Below are 20,736 nucleotides of genomic sequence, written 5' to 3' on the forward strand. Positions count from 1 at the left end.
TTCTGATTTTTTTTTTTTTTTTTTTTTTTTTTTTTTAAGTAGGTCATGCTTTGTTTGAGACTTGAGACTCACTCCTATTATTTAGGCTTGTAATTAGCCAGACAAAGGAATTTTTAAAACGAATGTTGATAATTTCATTAGAAAATAAAAATAAAAATATTAACTGATTTTTTCTGTTTATTTGAGTAATACTGACATCAAGCTGCAACACAATACCAGACCGTACACAGCACTCATGAAAAGGGCAGGATTAGGATGGGCAATACTGCCCAACCTTCTTACAAGCCGGACCTTTCCCATCAAATTTATACCTGTTTGGGAGCTAGTTATCTGCGCCGAAAGACATATTCGAGTAAGGAGGACGTCATTACGTGTGTTATTGGGGACCCTATCTACCTCCGGAATTTTACGAACATGCTTCCACATTGGCAGGGAGAAGAACATTGGCAGGGATGTAGGGAAGCCAATGACTTCTACATTGAGTGATATAGTATTGAATAAAGGTATAAATTACCTTACGGGAAATCTCATTGGCCTATCAAATCAAACAAAAAAGATACAGAAAATTTTGTGTGTACAGTAAGGTTGTGCATGTTGGCTGAAGGTGTTATTCGGATATGTTAAAGAAGCTCGGAGAAGCTGAAGAAACAGATGACCGTTTAGTTGGGAGATCAAGATGGCAGTCAGACAAATAAGTACATGAATGTTTAACTCCCATTTTTCAATTTTTCATTTTAAACAATTTTACCTTGAGACATTTATTCAAATTTATAGTCTTTGTTATTCAGGATAATTATGTAGTGTTTATCTAGCGCCACTACCTTCTTTCTTTCTTAAAATGTTTAGTGTTAACCTTTCTATTCAGAACTGGCCATTCGTCGTCATCGAGGACCAATTTGGTTACGTGTCGTATTGTAACTTTTAAATCAATTTACATATTACAACAACTTTAGTGATAAAGTCGACATGGCTTTATAGTTGCGATTGTAACGTTAAACATACGCAAAAATAGAATAGATTGTTTATTTTATACATGCAGCTCGTTTGCTTTTTGCTTTTGATTTGATTCTAGAGTCCCTTTCAGCAGTGAGGCTATATGAGACATAAGATCCGAATCGAATGAGCTTCCGCCGGGAATCGAACCCGAGTTTCACGCCAAATGTTCGTACGCTGTATCGCTTGGCACAACGGAGCTCTTTTCCTTTTTATTATATAGTGTGTTGATGTGTACACATACTTATATAAATTTGGAAAATGCAAATAAGCAGTCGTAATTAGTTGGCACTTTACTGTATTAGTACCAGTACTTGTTGTTTTGTAGTTACACTTACATTATTGCATTATCTGCTTTGTATTAGATTTTTTCCCATATTTACTGGCAAATTCTATAGCTGGTAACACATGTTGATGTTAAAAAGAATGCAACTCTAATCTAATTTAAACTAATTCGATACTGCAGATTCTTATATAAAATTATCAAAGTATGTGAAACTAGGTGAAACCTCCTCGAAATTAGAATTTTGAGCACATTGGCGTTGTGGTAGTTATTGCTGTTAGTAATGTCATTAAAGAAAGAAAAAAAATATCAGATTTCCACAACCTAATAGTAAAAGTCAGATGTCAGTCACAGCTGGAAGCTCACGTAAATTATTTCCACTCCATTTTGCTTCTATCAAATTAGTGACAAGAAGCATCCGATTTTTAAAATCGATTTTTTGTTAAAAAAAAAAGGATTTTTTTAAATGAGCTAGGCCCTCTTTCTCCTTTGTGCGTAGATGATCCTTACACTGTTCATAAATAAGCGTCAAAGAATAAAAAGAAAACGTTAGGAAATGTTGTGAAAAACAAGGTGTAGTGCATTATATGTGTATGCATTCATATTGTGAAAAGATGAACTGGTTTGTTAAGTCTCCGGGTTTATTATGTTAATCATTATTCCATACAAAGGGACACCGCTGATTTAATTGTATGAAGTTTCATTCAAAAATATTCTGTAAGTGCGTGACAGAATGATGATACGTGCAGGTGTGTTCTGGTAACATTCGCACACTGCTATTATTAGTTTATATATATACACTCTTTCTTGTGTTGATCGTTAATGGCCATATCGAAGTTGAACCTGTTTTGTCATCCTTTTCATTTTTCGTCAGTTTTTTTGGCGAGCTGTTAACCTCGATGTAATACAGTCTATTCTTGATTAGGTATAAAAGCGGTTGAATGCTGTGAAAATTTTCTCTTAACAGTACTTTTCATTCATTCATCAATGATAGAAAATTTGTCACCTAAATCAAAATAACTATTATTTTACAGGTTTTAAAAAAATAAAACTATTGAGTAAAATCAATCGTTATGTTTACGATCCTTTTTTTTTTTTTTTTAATTTACTGAGTTTTCAGTTTCAGATTTACTTGTTCTGTTTAGTGTTGCCCTCTGCTAGACGAGAAGTTCTTTTGCAATTAGAAGACGAGAAACGTTAAAATTCTCGTCTCACTTTCGAGATGATACTAGAAGTTTCACGAATTTCGTGGACAGCATATGCGTCTCTGGCGGGGGACGCGTTCCTCCCAATATTTTGAAGTGCAAAACATTCAATATTTTATTCTAATTTAATTTATTTACTAACGCCAGAATAACATAAATAATATTCTAATAATTATATTTATTTGGAATATCATATGGAGGCTGTGAAATGGTTGTAACAGTTCTTCATATACCTTAGGGGTCCTTGAATGTAAGTAGAAAGGTAACATATGGAATCGAAGATAATAAACAGGTTGGACTAGGTGCTACCATTTAAATCACTTTCTTTGATGCCCCACCCCCAATTTTACATGTCAGAAACGCTAGTGGTGAACAGTAATAGTTCAATCGAGTCTTACTGTTAGATCTCAAATACTGTTTTAATGTTTCAAAATTCACAGCATAAAAGCCATAAATTGATTAAGTGATTCTATGAGTACTGTATACGCCGACCAAACAATAATTTATTGTTTTGCGCATTTAATTAAACAGATAATGGGTTACTGAAAACAACAACAATTTATTTTGCATTTGGACTTGTGGACTGTATAAATTTGTATAGTTTCTGGAATTAATAAGTATTAGAATAAGCAAATACTACACACAAACACTGAAGATCCCGCACACGAGGCTTTTGCAGGAAAGCACAACACAACACTGACAAAAGATGCGGGAGGCGGCCTAACGGTATTTTTGAAAAGAAAGACAAGAGACCGCCAGAGTAAGATACTACAAATATAAACCATATTGACCTGCAGAGACATCTCTACAGCAAAACTGACACTACATAAAACATATATTTTGTTCCAAGTTTTGGAAATGCTCACAATAGGCTCAAACACTGAAAAAACATAAGCCTTCTTTTTCTTCTTAATTTTATGAAACAAACAGAGGGCAGAATGGCCCGAACATAGCCCCCACCTTGAAACGCTCTAGTTTCAAATAACACACGCACACAATGAATGATCGAGATTCACACAAGAAATACACTAAAAGCGAGAAAAATAATAACAATGCATAATAATTCTTTAAAACACACACACACACAAAGACAAATATTCATATGCAATGATAAGACCTGCTTGATGAGCGAGGTTGTAGCGTTTCGCATGACTTCACTTTACTTTGAAGGGTTGAAAGGCAATGGAACCAGCTTCGCAATGGGGCGCTTCAACTCCCCGAAGGCAGTCTTTACAGTAACTGCTCGCACTAAGCCATCATTTCCTGGAAATATGCACTGAACACGCCCTAATCTCCATTGCTGGGGAGGCAGATGGGATTCCTTCAAATTAACCATGTCACCAATCTTGATATTGTCTCGATTTTTCCGCCACTTCGTTCTTGACTGGAGACTGCACAAATATTCTTGGGACCAACGGCGCCAAAAATGCTGCGACAACTGCTGCACCAATTGCCACCTTTTCAGATGAGAAAGCTGGGATGAAGTGAAATCCTTATCCGGGACAGAAAGTAATGATTCTCCCACAAGGAAATGAGCTGGTGTAAGAGCGGCCAGATCGTTGGGGTCATCCGAGAGAGGAGTGAGTTCAGAATTGCCTCAATTTGAACTAGCGTGGTATACATTTCCTCAAAGCTCAACGCCACCTCTCCCACGATGCGCTTGAAATGATGTTTTACTCTACGTATATTTGCTTCCCAAATCCCACCAAAATGAGGTGCGGACGGGGGGTTAAAATGCCAAGATATTCCTTGTTTGCTGAGGTAGGCAGCAGTTTCTTCATTTTTGGCCGTGTGAACACTCACTCTTAACAATTCCTTTAGCTCTTTGCTAGCTCCTACAAAGTTCCGCCCACAATCACTGTAGATGTCACTAGGTACGCCCCGACGAGCCACAAAACGCCTTAGGGCAGCGAGAAAGGAAGTAGTGCTTGCATCCGCTACTAATTCTAGGTGTATAGCCTTAGTGGAAAAACACACAAAAAGACAGATGTATGCTTTAAACCTCAAACGGCTGCGCCCCCGGCTGGCTTTGAGTAGCACCGGCCCTGCATAATCCACACCTGTGTGGAAAAAGCATCGGCTTGGGTTTACGCGAGAGGGGGGCAGGGAACCCATTAGTTGCGTCTCTGTTCTTCCTTCAAACCGACAACATTTTACACACTTCCGGATTATCTTCCTCACTAGATTTCTCGCACCCACAATCCAGAAATGTTGCCGTAGCGTAGATAACACTAATTGAGGGCCACCGTGGAAAGTGTTTAAATGCTCGTGATTGATCAGAAGTTCCGTTATGCTTATTGGGCAACAGCACGGGATGCTTTCTATCCACAGAAATGTCGGCGTTTTGTAATCTCCCCCCCATACGCAAGATGCCATTTTCGTCAATGAAGGGAGACAAGCATAAAATATTATTCTTATTGGGAATGGGCTCTTCATCCACTAAGCACTGGATTTCGGTGTGAAATTCTCTTTTCTGCACCTCCTTTACCAAACACAAAAGGCTCTCTTCCATTTCTTTCGATGTAAGTGCCCCCTGGCGTTTCTGCACCGGATTCCTGCAGTTGTAAACAAACCTGCGACACCAACCCACTACACGCTTCAATCTCACTAGGGAGGAGAAACGGTTCACAATGTCATTTTCAGACTGCACACACATAACGGTGATACATTTTTTTCTTTTCTTCCACTTCTGTAGTAAAGTCAGCGAGAGGATATGGAGGCTCTGGCAACATTGCTTCGCGCAACCACTCTGGACCGCTCCACCACAGGGGATGTTCTAAGAGCTCGCTGGGCTTTAACCCCCTTGACGCACAATCAGCTGCATTATCTTCACTCTTGGTATGTGACCATTGTGTTGAAGGCAAAATTCCTTGTATTTTCGCTACCCGATTTGAAACGAAAGTTTTCCACTTGTCAGGTGACTGGGCTAACCAGGCCAACACAACAGTGGAGTCAGTGAAAGCCCTTGTATCCTGGACGTTTACACTGATGGCACTTGCAACTGTTTTTAACAATTTGGCCAGCAACAATGCGGCGCACAGTTCCAATCGGGGTAGGGAAACTGTTTTGATGGGAGCAACTTTGGTTTTTGCAGCGATGAGTCTCACGTCGACATGACCGTTAAGACGTTCTGCTCGTAAATAGGCGACTGCAGAATAGGCCCGCTCACTAGCATCAGAGAAGCCTATTAATTGACAGCTGACGGCGTCAGAGGGCACAATGCATCGTTCGACTTTCACTTCACGGAGCACAAACAACTCATCGCAGTACTCTCGCCAAGCTGCACTTGTTTCAAAGGGGAGGGGGTCGTCCCAACCGAGGCTTTCCTTCCACAATGATTGTAACATCATCTTGGCCCTGACGGTTACTGGGGAGAGAAGGCCAAGGGGATCGAAAATCTTGGCAATCTCTGACAACACTTTTCGTTTTGTCCACACTGCTGGGGGAGAGGGAGGCACTACGTTGAACCCAAACTCGTCGCTAACAGGTGACCACTGTACTCCGAGGGTCTTGATGTTGTTATCGGTGTCAAAGTTGAATTGTAGGTCAATTTCACGCATATGGGGAGGAACAGCCTGGAGCACTTCCGGTTCGCTAGATAGCCACTTTCGAAGTTCGAAGCCTCCTTCTCGTAAAAGTTGAATAAGCTGTTGTTGTAGCTCAATTGCTTCGCTCACACTAGCTGCACCTCCGAGGAAGTCATCCATGAAAAAATCTCTTCTCACCGCCTTCGCTGCTAAAGGGTACTTCTCCCCTTCTTCTTCAACTACCTGGAGCAAGCATCTGGTTGCCAAGAAGCTAGCAGACGCAGTACCGTACGTCACTGTTAACAAACGGTAGTCTTCGATTGGTGCACTTGGAGAATCTCTCCACACAATTCTTTGGAAGTCGACGTCGTCCTTGTGCACTAACACTGCCCGGTACATTTTTGCAATATCCGCACATAAGGGAACACGATGCTCACGAAAACGAACAAGAATCGGGAAAATATCGTCCTGCAATTTTGGCCCCACCATGAGCTTCTGATTCAGAGATACACCCGAAGTTGTTCTTGCACTCCCATCGAAGACCACTCGCACCTTCGTAGTGGAGCTAGTGGGCTTCAAAACAGCATGGTGTGGTAGGTAACAACTAGTTTCAACTGGAACGTTTCTCTCGCTTGGGGGAATGAGTTCCATATGCCCTAACTGAATATATTCCCTCATGAAATCGCGATATTGTTGCTGAAGGGAGGGTTGTTTGGCTAACTTTCGTTCGGTATTTAATAGTCTCTTCACTGCAATTTCTCGTGATCTGCCTAATGGAGCTGTGTTACCCCTGAAGGGTAGTCTCACCACATAACTTCCGTGCTCGTCACGGTGGTGTGTAGCTACGAAGTGTTCTTCACAGCTCCTTTCTTCTTTTGACATGTGTTTTGTAAGTGGGAGCTCTTCTAACTCCCAAAACTGGCGAAGAGCTTCATCGATCTCGCAGGAAACTCGATGTGACGTCACAGTTAGCTTCCCACTTGTCGGACCTATATTGCCAGATAGCACCCAGCCGAGACTAGTTTCTAATGCGACAGGCGTCCCGGGTGGCCCCATACACTTCCCGCTCAACATAAGTGATGGGAACACGTCCGCTCCCAACAAAATGTCAATGGGGCCCACTACGTTGAAAGTGGGATCTGCTAATCTTAGGCCCTCTAAATGAGACCAGTTTGTAGCACTAGGACACTTTTGTTTGGGTAGATCAGATGTAACTTTCTGAACTACCACAGCACGAGTTTCAAAAGTTTCACTTGTTCCCCCGAATGGCTGAAACTCTAAGTCCACCATTGCACTCGCTGTCGCCACTCCTGCTCCTGTAATCCCGGAAATCACAATACTAGATTTCTTTTTCTTGAGACCCAGCTTTTGTACACAGTTCTCGGTGACAAAACTAGATTCACTCGCGCAATCTAGCATCGCTCTGAAGGGGTAATACACACCATTATTTCCTCTTACTTTCACGATGGCAGTACATAATAACACCTGTGGTACACTTGCGTCCGCTGCAACATGGGCCGTGATATTTGATTCACGCACTGGTGACTCAGCTCTCTCGTAGTGCAAGAGAGTATGATGTTTTTTAGCGCACTTGCGACACGTACTAGATGCGCACGTATCCTTTCTACACGATTTCCGAAGACAATTAAAACACAGTTTTTTCTCTTTCACTAGGATGACACGATCCGACACTTTGAGTTTTGTGAACTCCGCACATTTGTAGAGGGGGTGGATTGCACTGCATACGTCACATAATGTTTGACCACGTTCACTGGTGGTAACATGGGAGGAAGTTTGTTTTTTGTCGCGATTCTTCACTTGCTCACTACTTCCGGCGACGCGCGTTTTCCCGCCGGCAGACACTGCGAGCGCGCGGGCTCTGTTGTCGAGGAACTCTGCGAGCTGCTCAAATGATGGCTGTTCATTTGTTTTCAATGAAAGTTCCCACTGTCTACGACTTTCACTGTCCAGTTTATCTGTGATATGATAAACCAAGATAACATCCCAGTGTTCGACTGGTTGCTCGAGCACCTTGAGGGACCGCGTGCACTCCATTGTGGTATCAATTAACTTACGTAGAGCGGCTGGCGATTCTTGTTGTATTACGGGTTGCGTAACTAAGCGCTTAATTGTCGCGTTCACTATTTCCCTCTTATTGTGATAACGTGCGTTTAAAATGTCCCACGCCTCTTTGTAGTTGCTGTCCGTGGTTTGCATCGCTTGAAGGAGTTGTGCTGGTTCCCCTTTCAAGGATGTTTTGAGGTACTGCAACTTTTGAGCACCTGAGAGATTTTTGTTATTGTGTACTGAAGCCACAAATAAATCGTGAAACGATAACCACTCATGGAGGTTTCCCAAAAACACTGGCAACTGAAACTGCGGTAGTCTTACGTCACTAGCAGGTTGCCTTTCAGACGAAGACGAAGGCTGAGCTCCTTTACTTCCCTCCAATTGAAAATCCATCAATTGAACACACATCTGCACTATTCTCTTGTCCATTTCCGCTAACTCTTCCTCTTCTTTTTCGAACTCCTCGTCTCCTGCCACCGCCGAAATATCATCCAGCAGCTTTGAACACTCCTGCTGGAGTTCACTGACCTTCGCCTGATGCACCAAGATGGCTGCCGCTGCGGTAGCGTCCAACTCTGTGATGGCTTTTTCTTCGCGCGTAATTTTTGACTTTAATGTTCTTTTCTTAATTTTTAGCGGCTCCATCTCTAAAACACTGCACTATGTTCGTGAGGAAAAAAAACACTCAATCACTAGTCTATTATTGTTCACAGCAACAGTTCACACAGGCACTAGTAATTTGGCGCGGAGGACCATGTATACGTCGACCAAACAATAGTTTATTGTTTTGCGCATTTAATTAAACAGATAATGGGTTACTGAAAACAACAACAATTTATTTTGCATTTGGACTTGTGGACTGTATAAATTTGTATAGTTTCTGGAATTAATAAGTATTAGAATAAGCAAATACTACACACAAACACTGAAGATCCCGCACACGAGGCTTTTGCAGGAAAGCACAACACAACACTGACAAAAGATGCGGGAGGCGGCCTAACGGTATTTTTGAAAAGAAAGACAAGAGACCGCCAGAGTAAGATACTACAAATATAAACCATATTGACCTGCAGAGACATCTCTACAGCAAAACTGACACTACATAAAACATATATTTTGTTCCAAGTTTTGGAAATGCTCACAATAGGCTCAAACACTGAAAAAACATAAGCCTTCTTTTTCTTCTTAATTTTATGAAACAAACAGAGGGCAGAATGGCCCGAACAAGTACAATGAAGAGCATTTATCAGCGTTTAAAGATATGCAAGTCATTATCCAATATACTCCAGTAATACATATGGTTTATGTATTGTTAATGATAAAGCGTTCAGCTCTAGTGCATGGGGTTATTGGTTCAATTCCACCTCGCACCAAGTGAGCTTTGTAGTGGACAAACACCGTGTGCGTAGGTTTTCTCAGGATCTCCCGTTTCCACCCACTTTCTTCATTCCACCATTTCATTCATATGTCATCATCGTCTCCCTTAGCCTAACCGGCATAAACGTGGGATGTAAAACTTTAATACTTAATTTCATTTCATTTTGTACGATGGTTATTGGATAATGGATAATGTTCACGCGTAAAGATCTGATAACTTCTAGATGAAATTAAGAAAATAAATCAGGGCATAAATTTTGTAGTTAAATTAACAAAACGAGATGAAAAATTCGAGACGAGACGAGACGAGGAAGAATTCGATAACCGATATAATATTTCTATAACATTTACGACAAAGACAAAAAAAAAAGTTTCATTGCGTCGGCAACACTAATACTGTACATACAGGGTAGTATCCAGAAGTAGTAGGACTGATTTTTTCCCGCGCGCGCGGAGCAATGTAGGGGGGGGGGTCTGCAAGGCCGGATGTTATGAAGGGGAGCTTTGGGAACAGGTCGCCTGCGTGCGTTAGTTGAGTTGGACCACTGTGTTAGTGACCTCCTGTTGTGACGCCTCGTCGTCAGTTGCGATGGAGCGAAATTTGGAGCAGCGGTACGCCATCAAGTTTTGCGTCAAACTGGGAAAATCAGCGACCGAAACCAAGGACATGCTTACGCGGGCCTACAAGGAGGATACCATGAGCCGCACAATCACCCCGTAAAAAGAAGGCCAGAATGTCGAAGTCGATGTTGATTGCATTTTTTGATCGTCGTAGCATTGTCCATAAGGAGTTTGTACCTCCTGGACAGAGTGTAAATGCAAGATTTTACGTGGAAGTGCTCACACAGCTGCGAAATCGGATCACACACGTGCGACCAGACCTGGTGGGGAAATGGAAGCTCCACCATGACAACGCGTCGTGCCACGGCGCGTGGATTGTGAGGGATCTCCTGACCAAATTCGGCGTTTCCACGTTGCCCCCCTACAGCTCTGATGTGGCACCGCCGGACTTCCTCCTCTTACCCCGTATCAAGAGGCAGCTCAAGGGCATCGTTTCGACTCGGTGGAAGCGGTCTAAGCGGCGACGACGAGGGCGCTGAACGGCATCCCGGAGGATGACTTCTAGAAGGCCTTCGCGACCTGGAAGGCTCGCTACCAGAAGTGTGTGAATGCCCAAGGGGCCTATTTTGAAGTGTATTAAGTCGATGTGCCAAAATGTTCAATAATTAAAAAAAAAAAAAAAAAAAAAAAAATCAGTCCTACTACTTCTGGATACGGCCCTGCATGTTTTGTAGTACCCGTTTTTTGTATAATGATCAAGAAAAAACTATAGTAAACCTAATTTAGATGTCTGTATTCTGTATTCAGATTCACTGCAACATTCTTATTTTTTGAAAAAAGAAATTTCGATAAATTGTATGGCTTAATTCGAGCAATCTCAAAAATAAATATTAGCGTACCTCAGAAATTAGTGTCCAAGATTCACGGAAGAGGGTTCCACACGTGTGAATAAATATTGTGTGTGTAAATAACGTTTCTTCCGGTTCCAAGACAACGTACAGTAAAGAGGAATGTTGAATGTAAAGACGTGATGGGTTCGCTGTACAAGATCTTTGTCGTAATTAAAGTTGCACATTCTTCCCATACTCTTGTACTTCAGTAATATTTTATTATTCTTGTTTCAAAGTGCAAAGTGGAGGATTGAAAACAAAGAAGAAAAACTACTTTCTATGTTCAAAAGTCTTTTCTACCATACGTAACGTACATATATAATTTATGATCCGTTGCCAATGTGTTATTTAATATTGTAAAAGTGTGTTTCACTGCAGTGTATTATATCGTAAGTTTGTAATTAATAGATATATATGGTGATTTTTCTTATAATTATAGAACAGTAATAATTTTTCCGGTAAATCAGTTGTGAATGTTTTTATAAATTGCTTAATGTAGTTTATTTACTATCAAGAATATATGGTAGGGGTCCCGAATATAGTCCATTTTAGCTTTGTTCATTTTTTCCATAAGATAAACTACAGGGTGCGGCCCGTAAAACCGGCCCGTCGTAATATTCTGGTATATTGTGTTTTTGGCAACACTTAAATAATCTACCTTCCTACCAAGAGATGGCGTGTCGAGGTCGGGTCGACTTACGTGACCTGCAGCAGTCACGTGCAGCCGCAGCCAGTGAAACTTGTCGAAACCAGTTGAGAAAAAGGCCTCGTTGTGTTAAGCCGGGTGAGTGTCAGTGTGTGATAATGCCGTATTCGATACCCGAGCGTGTTGCCATTGTTGAAGGGTTCATTCTCACTGGATCTTTTGTGAAAACAAAGAATTTGTTTCGGGAGAAATTTCCAGGACGTCCTGTGCCAGCAAAAAGCACCATTCAGGAATTGATTGAAAAATGGCGGCGTACAGGATCGGTTCAAAATGCTCCCAGGAACAGACGACCATCTGTCTGCACACCTGAATTAAAGATGCAGGTGGAGGAGATAATGACAAGAAGTCCTCGAAAGTCAACCAGGAGATTGAGTCAACAGGTTCATGCGAGTGAGAGAAGTTGCAGACGTGTTTTAAGGGGACTGAAGTTAAAACCGTACCGGATAAGTGTTGTGCAAGAACTGAAGGAGCCTGACCTACAGAAGAGGGTGCATTTCTGTTCATGGCTGTTGAGCAATGTTGCCAGTGGTTTCTTGGATCCACTAATGCTCATCATGAATGACGAGGCGTGGTTCCACCTGTCTGGGTACGTAAATTCCCAAAACAACCGGTATTGGTCGACAGAAAATCCACACGCAATCCACCAGGTACCCTTGCATGATGAGAAGATTGGTGTTTGGTCCGCCACACGCGTAATTGGGTCCATATTCTTTGAGACGACAGTGAACAGTGACGTGTATATGGGAATCCTGGAGGAGTTTTATACACACTTGACCGAAGAGGAGCGTCAGTTATGTTACTTTCAGCAGGACGGTGCAACATGCTACACATCAGCTGCATCATTGTCCCTTGTGCATGAGATGTTTACACCAGAGAGGACAATCAGCAAAGGCTTGTGGCCCACTCGGCTATAAAATAAAACGAATATTATGTTAATACATAAGTTTAATACCAAAATTTGAAAAGTGCAAGAAAGTGCTGTTAAAAATGCAAAACAAGTGCTAGCTGTAAGAAATATTGACTACTGAAATAAAAGGATACAGGAGAAAAACGACAAAATCCAAAAGATGCAAAATTGATCCAAAAGATATTGGGAATACTCCATGCCTTTCTGGTGTTAGTATCAGAATATCAATATTTACGAAAAGTATGAGTAACGTAAGATAGGGTGTTTTAAATCCTGGGGGTAACATGAATTCGAAACGGGAAAAAACTACAAGTGCTGTCCAAAATGATCCACCATGATCATATTGCGCCGTACTTGACCTCTTCACTTCTGTGGTCACTTGCTACTTAAACAATGCAATGCATTGTGTCACACATATTTTATGTTCACGTTTGAACACACAGCCACAGTATCCAAGCGTAGCACTGATTAGGCTTTTAACAATAGATACTGAAACAAAACATTACTTATCTTGTTCACATAAGAAAATGATTTCTTCTTCCTGTTGATACTATAGCAGGAGCTACTGCCAGTCACGCCACTCCAAAACAAATGAGCCGCGCGAATGTATTTTTACTTGTCACGAGGGTATAGTTTGTATTGCCACCTAGTAGCACCATGGTGGGTGGGCCATATTGGTGACTTGGGCCATAATCAGTATATGTACCTTAATATCAACGTTTTATTGAAAATAACAGCTTTAAGTAAATTCAAATTCTTAAGTTATACCTTAATTTATTACTTTATGCTGTACCTTTTCAGTAATGTTATTACTTATAATCTATGTTATTTTGGAAATGAATATGTGACCGATTTAAATAACCAAGCCACTTAACCAACTTTTTCCTTCAACATTATTGTGCAGTGTGTTTCGGGCATCCTTTTCAGTGTGAAGCCGGTTAACTCAGACAGACAAAGAAGCCATTCATTATTATTTTTCTGACAAAAGGTTGTTAAGTCACTGATGTAACCCGTTTATGTTCACCGTATTAATGATGCGAAGTTTTTCTTTCCGAAGGTATTAAAATATTTAATGGTTAAACGATACAATTTATAATAACATGTCCTCAAAGAATCTTGTTCTGCGCAGTTAGTTCAAGCAAGATGTTAATAACATCAAGGAATCGGGTAATTTTGGTAACATGCTAGGCATACAGTACAATGTACTTGCATGTTTAGTATTTAAAAAAAAAAAAAAAAAAAAAAAAGCAGAATCTTTCTAGAGACCTTTAACTGTAGGTCCAGGTTTCATATAAGATCGATACTGAAAAGGGTCGCTAAATTACAATCATCTGTCTCTCTCTCTGTCCCTCCCACTCTCATACATTTTTTTACTCAGTAACAGTTATTCCATAAACTGTTTATACATGGAAACTAATATCCTATCCCGTATTTGAGATCACTTATCGATTTGTAGCATATTTAGATGTCACATTTATATAAAAATTCGTATTTATGTTTATAATTCGTATTTGCTCATAATTACCGAAAGATTATTACTATTAACAGCATTTTCTCGATCTTTCGATAATCCTAAGAACCTGTAGATTCTTTTTTTCCTTTAATTTTTGTTTGGTTTTGGTGAGTAATTGAGAAGGCGGAGTACCAGTTAGCAAATGTAAAAGTTGAGTCATTTGTCACGTGTGAATTGGGGCAAACAAATATCCATTAATTACTGTTGAACCCAGTTAATCTGGAAGATAAATTGATAGTACGTATACTTAATCCCTTTTTCTGCGTCATGTAGTTTATGTTAGGAGAAATCCTTTCGTTTTTTTTTTCCCTTTCTTCCATGTATTGCAAATACGTATAATTCGTATTTATTTATGCACGGATCTGCTATGCAGACCATCGGATTGAACTGAATATTACATTAACCGAAAACTACTGAGCTAAGCATTAGTTACTGAGGTTCCTAATTACTATTTTGGAAAGAAAATGGCACAAAATTGGTTTATATCGGCCATGTGCAACAGCCGACCCACTGAACACTTTCATCTAGCCCGCCTCACCCCTTATTGAAAATATAATTCTTATCTAATCTTAAATTGAATTGAAAATATCTCCTGGACAACTGATGTCCACCTTGGAAAACATCATCCGTGTTGGAACATCCAATGTACAATAAGTGTAGAGGAGAGGACGCCGATGTTTCTCCTGGCGTGATTCGTGCCACTTAGACGTTACGTTGATTCCCTGCGCTGTTAGACGTAGTTTCACAATAAACTTACATGCTCGTGTTGCAGGTTTTTTGCTGCGGACTGTACCGTGGAACATTGAGAGATTAGCTCCGAACATGAAGAATTGAATTCCCCACTAAAATGATCAATAAATATTTTTTCTGCTTTCCTTTAGTAAGTATTTTGGTTACCGTTATAGCGGTTTTTGTGTTCCTGTGATGTTAGTGTATGATGAACGAGTTTCTCTATTAAATATGACCATTCTATTATGAAAATGTTCTACATTGTCTCGTACGCCCCTCGACCCCAGTAGGATCGTCTGATTGGCCCACCGCCTATTCCAACCTGCTGGTTTATATAAAGAGTATAAATGTACGCAAATCTCCGACATATTTTAATACGCTTCTTTGTTTATTATTATTATTATTATTATTATTATTATTATTATTATTATTATTATTATTATTATTATTTTGAACCAACAGCAATGATTTGATGTAACTCATTAATGGTCTTTCTACTCCTCAATCGACTATGACCTCACAGGAGATTTCACTCTTCCCACTTTGTCATTCGCTTCTTAAGTTGGCCTTCCCGCCTTGTCTTCCACTTGTCGGTCTTCTCAAAGAGACTCGTATGGAATTGTGCCCTGGATAAGGAAGGTTCTTCATAAGTCCTATGTAACTTTCCATCAAATTAGTCAGTTGCAGGAAAATAAGTCAACAAACGGCGAAATACCGACAAAAATAATAAAACTATGTAAAGAGTCATTGACACTGCATCTAACGTATTTATTTAATCAGTGCTTAATAATTGGTGTCTTTCCTGATGCTTTTAAAATAGCTCAAGGAAGACCAGTATTCAAGAAGGGAGACACCACATTTGTTGAAAATTAATGACCAATCTCGCTGCTACATGCTTTCAGCAAAATATTTAAACACCTAATAAAGAGCAGATTATTGGACTTTATCATACGCCAGAATATTATAACAAACGGACAACACAGCTTTGTACCCAACAAAACCACCCAAACCGCTACCTATAGTTTGATGGAGCATATACTAAAAGGAATAAATGAAAAAAAATTTTAGTGCTCGGTATTTTTTACGATCTGAGTAAGACATTTGATGTAATAAACCGTGATATTCTACTGAAAAAACTAGAACATTACGGCATACGTGGAAACTGTCTCAAATTATTCAAATCTTATCTAGAAAATAGGAAGTAATCAGTCGAAATTATAAGAAATACAGGTGATACTCAAATGAAATACAAATCGATTTATCGAGAAACAAAATATGGAGTGCCACAGGGCTCGGTTCTAGGTCCACTCCTGTTCTTACAATATATAAATGATCTACCTAGCAACATAGATACCAAAATTATACTCTATGCTGACGATACTTCAGTGATTATCAAAGGAAAAGATACAAAAGCTCTTGTTAACAAGGTACATGACAAAACAAAAAAAGAAAAAAAAATCCTTCGCTTTTAGTTTGGTAGTAATCAGTTGGTTTTAAACAATACGAAAACACAATATATACTTTTCCACTCAGCACACGCTAAAAATATCAATAAATCCACGATAAATCTAAACTACCCATCCATATAGCTAGTCAACGAAACAAAATTTTTAGGTATTATAATAGACGAACACTTCAGGTGGAGTAGTCATATTGATACAACTATATATAAACTAAATCCAAGGCTATATGCTCTAAGAGTGCTAAAACATACTTTAACTCTAAAAGGCTTAACACAAATTTACTATGGATCCATATACCCTATCATAAAGTATGGCATCCTGTTTTGGGGTAACGCAACTGAAAGCAAATCTATCTATATTAAACAAAAACAGGCCATCCGTACCATTGCAAACTTACATTACACTACAAGTGCAAATCGCATTTTAAAAAGTTAAAGATATTAACAGTTCGATCTATTTATATATATGAAGCATCCGTTTTCAGCCTAACGCAAAATGAAGACGAAGCGAAAGATCATCATTACAGTACTAGAGATCAAAACAAAAAGTCTTACTTTACTAGATTATCATTGGTACAACAGAGCCCCAGACATACGGCAAATAAAATATTCAATGCTTTGCCCAATCACATAAAAATGGAGAAAAACTTAAATAAATTTAAACAAAACTTATAAACGTATCTAATAGAGACAGAATTTTATTGTGTTAAAGAATATCTAGAAATATATATACGTATATAACAATGTAAAATATTTTATCTATATGTGTAATCACTTCTGTAAATCATTTTGTTTGTTTTATAATCTCACATCAATACTATGTACATGAGAACTGAACCCTCCAACTACCATGTATTTGTTAGATGGAGTAAATAAATAAATAAATAAAATAAGTCAGAGTAGCTGATTCGCGAAGATGTACACAAAATTTGATGGCACTATATTGCTCGAACTCCTTTGCCGGCCCATTTTCGTAACAAACCTTACAAACTACTTCATTTCAGATGCTCTAAACCAGTGCTATTCAACCTTTTTTTCTTGCGTAGCCTACCCCTAGACACCTCCAAATGTGTACCTCTGAAGCTGTTAAAAAAAAAAAAAAAAAAAAAGTCGAAATGAACTTATTAAACTTAATACATATGTTCTGATTAAAAGGTAGGACAAACAGAGACCAACAAAAGGACAATCAGTGTGTCAATCAAAAGACTGTTTACAGGGGGATAAAATGCACATCCGAAAAAAGTTAACATGGGAATTTCAAAACGTATGGGAGACATCCAGTTCTACTGAGGGGAATTTTCCCCTTATCCTCCCTTATAATTCGCACATTGAGAACAATGTTAAAAATTCAAGAACTACAAGTAACTTTAGAAGTAACCTGCTAATAAAATGACTGAGCTTGTTTCCGGGACGCCAACTCCTCGATTCTTTGTCGAATCTTCAAACGTACGAGAATCAGCTGATTCTGGATTCAAGCCATTTATGTGCTTCACTTTTATTGGTGCTAACGCAGAGAAACCACTGGAAAGAAAAAAATTCTCGAACTATGATAATTCAATAAATATTGAAACTATGCTTATTTTGGGATTATGTACCTCCAGAAACATCTTCTCGTACCTCCGGTTGAATAGCACTGCTCTAAACAATCGTGGTAGCAACTGGAGCAAGTTCAAACTTGTACTGAGTAAACGGCAAGGGTTAACTGATGTGTTAAGGCGGAGGCAACATTGTTGTCGGTTCGTGCACAGTGTTGCGTTGCATTTAATTACTTTTCTGACATTCCTCGTATATCATTATCAGAAGACGCGGATAGATATATTCCAATCAGATTATGTGAATTTGTGGAAAGCTTATGCCATTTGTGCCAGTGTTGGCTTTTGGGGTTCGTTTCCATCACTGACTTCATTCCAATGCTATTATGAACTCCCACGTATCACGCATCATACATCAATTTAAGGTTTAATTTCATTTTTGAGGATTAAATAAGAGTAGTGAGATGCATCTCAAAATATAGATCTTTGGATTCTTCATAAATATAATGTAATAAATAATAGTATTACTGAACAGAGCTTTTTATGTAAGTGTTTCAAACCTTCCAACTTTTCAACATACAAAACTTTCTTAAGACGAAATGTATGTTTCAAGCAGAGTTTTAACGGTAAGTATAATAAATATGCTTAGATTTCGTTTTCTTCCAAAGTAGTGTTGTAGTTTCTGAAATACGAAGTACTTAAGATTTCTGTGTGTACCCTTTCTATAGGATTAAATGGAGCGTAATTTATGATGTTAAACCAACAACGAGTAGAATGATGTATCAGAGGAAAATTACGAGGTATTTTACATGTGAGTTCTCACTGTTAGTTCTTGTTCCATTGCAATGCATAATGTATAATTGTGATGATTCATTACCTTCATCAGCTACACTTTAACCTCGCCAGTATTAATTTAGCGTTCCTTTTTATTTCTCTGTGTTACAGGCTGAACGTGACGAACTAGCGAGAGCTCGGCGTGAGTTGGAGAGGAAGCTGGAGAGAAGAGACTTGGAACTGCACGAAAAAGAGGAAGAACTGTTTCTTCAGCTGGAGAAGGTTGTTCGTTTGGAGGAAGAGTGTGAGAAGGTAAGCCAGGGAATTTTGTAATTAATCTTCTGTGTGCAAGAAGGCATTATTAGCTACAGAAACACAAATCAGAAAAGAAAAATTCATGAACTGTATATTTTGTGTATCTCGTACATTGCGGAATGGTTAGCTGTACAAGATTTGTTCTCGTCTAATTGTATGGCGTAAGAAATGCAATGGTCATCACAACAGAATTAAAAGTAGGCCGTTGGACCCTATTTTGTACCAATGCAGTCACATAATGAATGCAGTTATTTTACTAGGTTCACCGTTTATTTTATCATTTCTTCATCTTGTTATAAGTTACTGAAAGCCTCTGTGACTCTGTCACTTAGATATGTTTTCATGTAAGCAACATGTTCTTTATTCACATTGAATTTGGTGGCCAATACATTGTGTAAGTCCACATACTTCAGATATTTTCTTGGTAGCCTTAAAGCAGCATTTCTCAAAAAGGTGCTCTCGGAGCCTCGCGGACTTAAGTATTTCCAGTACTTCTGAAAATAAACAATAATAAACAAAAATAAAAAATATTGTAATTGAAGTACCAAAGTAAGAAAAGGAAAAGAAGAAATCTAAACAGAATGTAGTTTATCGTGGTGTGTATAAAATTGGCTTTTGATAGGTGACGTGATAGCAATTAGTAACGTTGCCGGTTCCATCTCACATGCCAAAGTACGTACTTATCGAAGTATGTTAGGGAGTAGCATATAAACCTAGCTACAACCATTGCATTCTCCATGTATTTGTTCTTTTTCTTTAAAAACAAGTGATGCTGTACAATAGTCAATTTTATAAACTCCCTATTGCAATTTTAGATTTTGTATTGGATAGCAAAAAATAATAAATAAATAAATCATAACTTGCAGAAATAGGAATACAACTCCATTTGCCTAAGGGCAGAAGTCAATGGAGATTGTTTTTGAACACGGCATTGAACTTGTTGGTTTTATAGGCCGTAGAGTTAGTTTTATTTTCTAATAAATGTTTTTTCATCATGTACAAAGGTACAATTATGCTAAAGTCACACCTGTTGCTCATGCTTCTGAAATAATACATAATTTCAGGGAATCAATATTTCAAAGTAGTCTTCTTTTATCCATTTTTCGAAATGATGTGCTACATTATTTTAAAACGATTCATTTTGACATAATGGAAGTTTCTTTTAAATTTTATTTGAGTGTATAAACTGGCTAAATTAAAAATAAAAAATCAGTTTAAGTACTTTCGAAAGTATGCTACAAAGGAAAGGGTCGGTTTAGAATGATTACTCTTATAATCAGTCAAATAATAGTATAGATTTTCCTCTACTATTCTGATCGCTACGAAAGATGTGTGCGCTGTACACTCCGGTGCACTAGAGAAAGAGTATGCATGGTAAACTCTCTTAAAAAAAAGAAAGAAAATAGTGTAAACTCACTTCTTTAAAATCGTGCATATTAATGGCGTGCTTCTGTGTTCTGGAAAATGGTATTTTATTTGTTTCATGAGTGGCGCATCATGTTAGCAAGAACTCTGAAACCACATTAATATTGTCTTTCCAGTATTCTTCTAGATAATATATACAATACTATGTACGTGTTTCTTTCTTCTTTCCATATGAAGCTACTTCAACGAAAAGTTTATTTTGATTGTCCGTTTTTATTGTGTTAACGATGTCAGAAGAAAATCAAACTGGTTGTCTGCACTGATACAGTTTATTTTTGTTTTCCCATTTTTACAAACTATTTCAGGCAACAATTTATAATTTTGGCACATTTTTCGAAGTAATATTAACAGTATACTCTGAAGTAAAATAATTGATATGTTTAATTAGAACATGTCATCAAAGCATAACATAGCAAAGTAATTTCTCGAATATAATATTATTTTAGATTTAATTTACACGTCGTAAT

At 38.6% G+C, this 20,736-nt stretch overlaps 1 protein-coding gene across 2 annotated transcripts in view; it reads left to right on the forward strand.

The window, feature by feature from the left end:
* The window catches only part of LOC145690506 (uncharacterized), a 508,201-nt gene that overhangs the window by 383,178 nt on the left and 104,287 nt on the right, over positions 1–20,736 (forward strand). For both annotated transcript variants that reach the window (XM_081765455.1, XM_081765454.1), the window contains exon 4: positions 18,701–18,841. In XM_081765455.1, coding sequence (XP_081621581.1) covers positions 18,701–18,841 — 141 coding nt within the window. The remainder of the gene's footprint in view (positions 1–18,700; positions 18,842–20,736) is intronic.

Source organism: Thermobia domestica, chromosome 7 (assembly GCF_964235325.1).
Source record: "Thermobia domestica chromosome 7, izTheDome1.hap1.1, whole genome shotgun sequence".
NCBI lineage: Eukaryota > Metazoa > Arthropoda > Insecta > Zygentoma > Lepismatidae > Thermobia > Thermobia domestica.